Source organism: Idiotropiscis lumnitzeri, chromosome 4, assembly GCF_059441095.1.
Source record: "Idiotropiscis lumnitzeri isolate Australia: NSW breed Sydney's pygmy pipehorse chromosome 4, RoL_Ilum_1.0, whole genome shotgun sequence".
In the NCBI taxonomy this organism is placed as follows: domain Eukaryota; kingdom Metazoa; phylum Chordata; class Actinopteri; order Syngnathiformes; family Syngnathidae; genus Idiotropiscis; species Idiotropiscis lumnitzeri.
Genome location: NC_142394.1, coordinates 28,503,779 through 28,511,162, shown reverse-complemented (window position 1 = coordinate 28,511,162; position 7,384 = coordinate 28,503,779). Strand labels below are relative to the sequence as shown.

General features: G+C 44.5%; 2 protein-coding genes across 8 annotated transcripts in view; both read right to left on the bottom strand.

Moving 5' to 3' along the window:
* Window positions 1-3,090, bottom strand: part of tmem88b (transmembrane protein 88 b) — a 4,557-nt gene extending 1,467 nt beyond the window's left edge. Inside the window, exons 1-2 of the mRNA XM_088294040.1 lie at window positions 1,629-3,090; window positions 482-865 (exon numbers count right to left, since the gene is read on the bottom strand). Coding sequence (XP_088150166.1) covers window positions 482-859 — 378 coding nt within the window. The 5' untranslated portion in view covers window positions 860-865; window positions 1,629-3,090. The remainder of the gene's footprint in view (window positions 1-481; window positions 866-1,628) is intronic.
* A 674-nt stretch (window positions 3,091-3,764) lies between these two features.
* kdm6ba (lysine (K)-specific demethylase 6B, a) overlaps window positions 3,765-7,384 on the bottom strand; it is a 53,305-nt gene continuing 49,685 nt past the window's right edge. For all 7 annotated transcript variants that reach the window (XM_088293520.1, XM_088293519.1, XM_088293518.1 and 4 more), the window contains 6 exons: window positions 7,224-7,338; window positions 6,071-6,258; window positions 5,850-5,991; window positions 5,627-5,753; window positions 5,083-5,253; window positions 3,765-5,001 (listed from right to left, as the gene is read on the bottom strand). In XM_088293520.1, the coding sequence (XP_088149646.1) occupies window positions 4,930-5,001; window positions 5,083-5,253; window positions 5,627-5,753; window positions 5,850-5,991; window positions 6,071-6,258; window positions 7,224-7,338 (815 nt within the window). In that variant the 3' untranslated portion in view covers window positions 3,765-4,929. The remainder of the gene's footprint in view (window positions 5,002-5,082; window positions 5,254-5,626; window positions 5,754-5,849; window positions 5,992-6,070; window positions 6,259-7,223; window positions 7,339-7,384) is intronic.

Genomic DNA, 7,384 nt, shown 5'->3' with positions numbered 1-7,384 from the left:
CGCCTAAGAGCGCCTCATCGTTGGCCATGAGTGCACGCACGTCATTGAGTGAAAAGTGGAAGAGCGAGAAAATGGGGTGTTTTTTTTTTTTTGTTTGTTTATACTTTTAAGTCTGATTTGACAGCAAGTGTGTGGACTGCGGCGTCAGGCTGGTGCGGCCACTTTAAAGTGCCCCGTTGTCAGCTGCGAGTGTTGGCATGTCGCGGAGAAAGGGTGGGGAAGTGAGGTTAAAAAAAAATTTGAAAATTAACTATGACGTCACAGCAAGCCTGTGGAAAAGGGTTTCACGATGGTGAGGGCCTCCTTTTTGCGTCTTTGAGCCATTTTATATACTTGGTCATTTTAAAAATAAATAAATAAATAATATGTCAAATTTACACAACAAAGAAAAACAGGCAGGAGTTGATGGCCGGAGTTGGACAGGCCTGCTTTCCAGAGACTTAAATCTTCAGTCAGGAGACGAGTCCCCCGACCCGCTTACCGTGGAGTGGCAGAGGAACCCAAAGACCACCATGACGATAGCCGGCGTCAGGATGCTACCGAACACCAAGCCCGCCAGGCAGGCGTTAACGGCGGCGATGACCAGATTCTGAGCCGTCACCAGCACCGAGCAGGCCCAGCAGTCTAGGGACCCCCGCAGCTCTAGCGGGGCCTCGCCGCCTGCCCCGCCCCCGTCCTCGGCCGCCGAGTACGGTGGGGGCACCACCACGCGCAAGGGCGTCTCCCTGCCGCCTCCCGGCGCAGGAGTGGCCGCCAGTGATTGGTGGTTGTTGCGAGGATGATGATGAGGCGGCAGCTCCTCGGAAAGGTCCAGGACCTGATGGTGTGCCCCCTTCTCCAGAGTGCCGGTTATACTCATGGGGAACTGTCAGGAAAAAAAAAATGACATTAAAAGACAACCAAGTGAATTAAGGCAGTTATACACATTCAGATTCAAAATACGGCCCGGGGGCCACATGAGGCTCGCCCACAGTCTCTGACCGGCCCGCATCATGACCATGTAGTCAAAGTCAGATCTAAAAAAAATATGCGGTGCGTTCATTTCAGAGTTGTGCGTTTGAAGTGCACACTAGTACCAGCAAGGTTAGCGAGCAAGACGTGTCTCAAGTGTTGCAAATTTAGCAACTTTTTCGGTAAATTTAGCAACTTTTCCAATCCATCTAGCAACTATCTTTTCTTTAAAAAAAACAAAAAGAAACGTTATACCTCACTGTTAATAATATTGTACTTCCCACTTTTCTACATATTTGGGCGAGTTGCTGATTGATGCATGAAATTGTTCTAATTTTGTGTAAGTGTAAAGATGCCATTTTAATGACCGCCTCTAATTTTGTTTGAGATCGACATTACCCAATTATAACACACACAGAAATGTACTGAAAAAAGACTATATTTTTTTTTATAAATGCATGAAAAATAAAATAGACAAAGTTGAGGTGGGCATGCTGGCTGGGCCCTCGGCAAGCGTTCCCACTTTTTTAATGCGGCCCCTTTGCAAGGTTAACTGGCAACTTGATGGCACCAAATACACAAGCGTACTATTAAAAAATAATTATAATACTTTTTTCAACTTTTTCTCAACGCAACCTGCAAAATGCAATCCCGGTTGTGTTGTGGATTGCACTCACCTTTTTGTTGTTGTTGTTGCTGTGCGTGAGGCTGCTTTGGAGGTCTTGCTGCTCCTCCAGGTTGCTTGCTGCTTTTCCCCCCCTCACTTGATTTTCTCGGTGTGGAAATGTCCTTCGCTTCCCACTCGTGCTTTCGCTCGATGTTCCTGGTCAGCTTTTCTCCTGGAACCAGCAGTGTTCTTTGTCTCGACTCATCTAATTGAGTCGACGGTGTTGTCTGGCCTGGCCTGGCTTGGCCCGGTCCTCCCTCCCTCCACTTTCTCCCCACCCACGAGGCTTATCAGGCCTCTCGGAACAGTCCGGCCCTCCTTCCCAGGCAGGCAACTCCCCCTCAGCACATGCATTCCTCTACTCCTCTCCTCTTCTATCCAGGGTATGTGTCGCACCCCCCTTTCACCCTACGCCTGTGTATTCAAGGGGGATGGGTGTGAGGGCGCCTCATAAGAATGTGTCTGCTCTTGAATGGTGCTTGAGGTCAGCACCGTGTGGGCGGGGCCATTCAGATATCGAAAATGTCGATATCGGTTTTATGAGGGCGATCGTTGAAGTTTAAGAGTAAAGAAGTGGAATAAAGGGAGACTGTCATTTTTGGATGGGAATGTCCTCAAGGTGCGTTAGGGCAACACTGAAAAAATACCCCAAAAGAATATGTATGGCGTATTTTTTGTCAAAATTCATGCTGCAAGTTTCATATTTTTGAGAAAAAAATTATATTTTGGAAGAAAACTGCAATACTTTTGCCTGAATTTTCCCAAATTTTTTTAGACAACTTCATGTTTGAGCCATGAAAATATCCATCCATCAATCATCCAAGCAGCTTCTCCTCATGAGGGTCACGGGGGTGCTGGAGCCTATCCCAGCTGTCTTCAGGCGGCAGGCGGGGGACACCCTGAACTAGTTGCCAGCCAATCACAGGACACACAAAGACAAACAACCATTCACACCCAGATCCACACCTAGGGACAATTTCGAGTGTTTGATTAACCTACCATGGGTGTCTTTGGAAAGACCCACGCAGGCACCGGGCGAACATGCAAACGCCACACAGGAAGTCTGGAGCCAGAATCGAAACCTGCACCTCTGAAGTTTGAGGCGGACGTGCTATTCAGTCACTCACTGTTACGCCCCCAATAAAAATATATACTCTTCCTCTAGGTCAGTGGTTCTCAAATAGTGGCACCCCCCCCCCCAGTTCACGCAGTAGGTCACCCAGCTAACAAGAAGCGTTCTAAAAGAGTCGGCGAACGAGGCGGCGCTAAGCATGCTAATGGCTAAAATGAATTACAGAGTAACAAGTGCTTCGACGTACGCTCGACTTTTAACAGAAGTCTGACTCGAACCGCGTTTAGGCGGAGAGCCAACAGCTATGTACAGAAATGTTGTATTCCAACCATTACATCTAGAAACATAAAATAAGACGCCGGCGACGTTAGCAATTTAGCAGACGATCTCAGACCGGAACGCGGAAACGGATGACGTCATCACGATGAAGAGGTTCGACGTCGTAAATATTTGTCGTATCATCAATATTTGCCCCACCGAGTTTCGAGATCCTCTCAATAATAGTTCTCACAATTATATTTCTTATCAATTAAGATTTGCTAAGGGACATTTTATTGACATAATCTAACATCAATATACAATGAGCATGTACATTCGTACAAAATGTAAAAAAAAAAAAATGGTGGTGGGGGGCGCGAATTGTTTTCTTCTGGGTGGGGGGGGCGTGACAGAAAAATCATTGAGAAGCACTGCTCTAGGTCATTGTGGTCCACACGCTTACTGACAAGTCACACTTTAGATTTTTCCCCTCTTTTTAAACTATCATCTTTCTCTCTGCGACGAACGCACACTCATGGCGGACAATGAGGCACTCTAAAGCCGCCGCCAATCTAGCCAAGAGGATGTCGCAAAACTTTCAATACTGCCCACAACTTGTAGTTGGATCAAATGCAGTTACTATTAGTCAAATGGTTCATGATCAATTTAAAAAAAAAGTTCAAATTTATTGCTTGAACCTCACAGCTTGTCAATGCCAGGAAGTTCCAGTCCACGACTTCCTGTGTCCTTCCTCGAGTCTACATGAAAACTTCATCCTGCTTTTGTCGTGAATGTGAGAGGTGACCAGCCAGGGTATACAATTCGTCTCGGTTTATTAATAGTCATAATAATGTCACACAAAGTTCACAAAGTGTTTTTAAGACAAGTCTGGCTCAGTTTGGTGTGTGTGTTTGTTTGTGTGTGTGTGTGTGTGTGTGTGTGTGTGTACGAACTTTCTACACAGTGCAGTTATAAATAGATGAGCACAAAGAAGGAAAATTGTAATATTGCAACAGGAAAAATAGAATTCTCATGAAAACAAAGAAAAGAGAGAGAATTTTTAGCACCATCTATCCCATCGTCACCGACATCAGATTATAAAATCAAATCAATTAAGTTTCATCTAAAAGTCCCCCCCGCCCCACAAAAAAAAATGATCATACAAATTCTACGTGAGCAGTGAGTCTTTAGTCTACAGGAAAATGTGGCGTTATATCATTTCATATACATTAAAAGTGGGAAGGAAAAAAAAACTGCATCATCAAAGGACAGCATGGAAAGACGGGAAAGCCCTGTTTTGTTTTGTTTAAAAAAAATGTGGCTGTCCAATAAATAGAGGGAATGTTTTTAAATTAAATGTACAATTTCCCCTCTCCAAGAGGACAAAACAAGCAGGTGAGCACCAACCAAATAAAAACAAAACAACTTTGAATATTCATCATTTCCAGGAGCGATACATGAAAAAGTCATTAAAAAAACACACACAAAGTTCAAATGAACCCCCGGCATCTTAAAAAAAAAACACCATTATGAAAACCCGTATGTCTTGAAGCATTCCAAACAATTGTACATTTCAAAATTCTTAATGCTTTAGAAAAAAAACCCTCCATATTCTCTATTATTAGTCTTTTTTCCATTTTCTCTTTTCTAAATACAAGTGACAAGGCCAATGTGGTATATATATCTAGGCGAATCTAGTTTAAGAAAACAAATAAATTATTTTTATTTTAAAACCAAACAGCATGTACAAATGTATTCAGTATTCAAGACGACAAGAGAAGAACGAGTTGTTTCACAAAGCACCATCTGAGAGGCGTAAACTGCTGCGTCTTGATCTGTAAACAGTAAAAAGGGAGTAAACAAGCCCATTCAACGGCCTTCAAGAATCAACGTTGAAAGTGTTTTTTTTTTTTTTCTTCTTTTGTCCTGACTTGCAGGAGTTTTTGGTTGTGGCTGGGGACGCGTGGAAAAAGGAGTCCTGTCACCGTGACGAGGAGGATGAGGAAGAAGAGCAGGAGGAGGAGGTGGTGGAGGAGGAGGAGGAGGAGGAGGCCTGGAAGAGAGGAATGACGAGCGGCGGTGAGAGAAAAGGACGAGCCCACGCGACGAAGGTGGCGGGCGCGACTTGCCGTACCAGACTGAAGGAGTCGTACGTGCTGGTGAGCTCCTCCATGGAGTATTGCTCCAGCACCACCACGTTGTTGAGGTTGGGCGTGCGCTCGCGGGCGCAGTCTTCGCAGTGCACCACGTACGTCTTCCTGCTGCTGCTCTCGCTCGTCACAAACAGCAAATTGAACACCTCCACCTGCAGCCAAAAGAGCAGAAGAGTAAACACGGCGCCACCAACAGGACGCTATTTAGTCTTGTGTTGTGTTTGTGGTCAACTCTTTTCTATGTTTTTTTTATGGGGAATGGGCCAACTCCGGTTTGATGATTAAGCAGGGAAAGTAAATAAAAACAACAAAACTATAGCCAGCAGATATTTAAATAGAGTTTTATCTGAACCACTAGGCCCGCAATGGGAGCTCGTCCTTTTAGTTTATCATCATATAAGAAAAAAAGAAAAAAAAAGTTCATTATTGTGCTTGCAGTTTGCAGTGATGGCCGTTAGAGGGCGCAAGCACCACACCAAGCGTTGACGTTTGAGAGGCTTTACATCCCGATTGCAGCGTACTCACGTCACACTCGTTGCAGTAGTAGGCAGGCTCGTCCTTGACTCGGCCCTGGTAGGAGATCTTCTTGCCCTGAGCCACCAGCTGGTCACGCAGGATCTGAATGTGCTTCATGGACTGCAGCAGACAATGTCTGCAAGCGACGTCAACACAAAGCAAATTGCGTGTGTTATTTTCGTCCTCCCAAACGGAGTGGATTCAAATGACAACATCCAAAAGTAATCCTCACCTGATCATCTTGTAGGTGTCGGGGTCGGTGATCTTGAGCGTGCGGGCCACGTTCCACGACACGTGAATCATGGGTACGATGGACTTGACCTTCTTGACTTCGTTCCATTCAAACCTTTCCAGGGCCAGCTGGTATTGGTAAGCTGCACGGAGCAGAAAAGCTGCCTTGAGTATGCGTCGCTTCAGCGCCACGAGATCCTCCGCATTCGCGTGTCCTCTTACCGTTCAGGGGTCCCACGTTCCAGGCGATGTTGTTGCACCAGCCCACGGCCTGAACCCAGTGAACGGTCCCGGCGTTGATCCACACCAAGTCCCCGGGCCTCTGGATGAAGCGGTACACCGGGATGTTGGCGTTGTAGAGGTCCTCCAACACGGGCCACCAGGAACCTGTCAGGTAGTCCACCCCGTGTCTTGGATAAACACAAGGAAGCGTTCTGAGTTTGTGAGCGGCAAATTGGCAGTTTGCATTTATTCTTAACTTTCAGTAGCCATTTATGTTCACTCATTTTAATGACACTTTTATAAACGTAAAATGTAGTTTCAGTTTTTATTTGAAACTCATTCACTCCCATTGACGGGTATATACGTCAAAAAGTCATTTCATTTTACCTATGCTGGCAGTGAATGAGTTTTAATATCGGTAACGAAAATATTTTTTCAATTTTAGTTATTTCGTTAGTTTTCATCAACTAATGGAACCTTGCTCAGCAGCGCCGGTCACGTTGCTGCAGCTACATTCATTTTTCATACAATGCCGGCAAAGTGTCTACACTCAATCATCACTAATCGATTTAAGATCAGTTTAACTGTTACGTAAATTTAACAGTTGGAGTCAGTGTGTGTTGATCGGTCATGCCTGGAGTCGGTCAGTGGATTACATAATAAAAAATTTTTAAAAATTGCTAAATTATAAGGAAAATGGATTTGTATGAGAGGAAATTTAGAATAAAGTTCATCAAGATATTGCATTTGGAGAATAAACAAATACATTTTGTAAGCCGCCATATCTGATCAAAAAAAATATTTTAAAAGAGAACAAAACTTCGGGGGGTAAAACAATACAAGCCAACAAAGTTGCGATTTTTGGAATTTTTCTTCTCATTTTACAAGGGAAAAAAAAGTACATGTTTCATGCATTTTTTCCAACAAGAAAAAAAAAAGTATGTATAATATTGCCAGAAAGACATCAGACTATTCCGAGAAACCAAATTGTCATTTCAAGAGGGCGAAAATAAACCAGACAATTTTGGAATGCCCAGTCAAGCAAATAAACCACTCCTAGCAGGGGAAAGATTTTTTTTCGATTTCCATCCCTACTGGCAAGCCCTTAACCGAATTTATCCGTCCAACGTGCGTCATTTTCTCAGCTACTCACTTCTCACAAAAGTCATTGATGGCCTGCCAGTAGTTCTCGTGCACGGAGAACCACTCGCAGTCTCCGGGGCCAATGTTGATGTTCACCGAGCAAAAGTTGTTGTTCTCCTGGTGGCCTGTGGCGTGGACCACACACACACACACACACTTGGTCAGTCACGT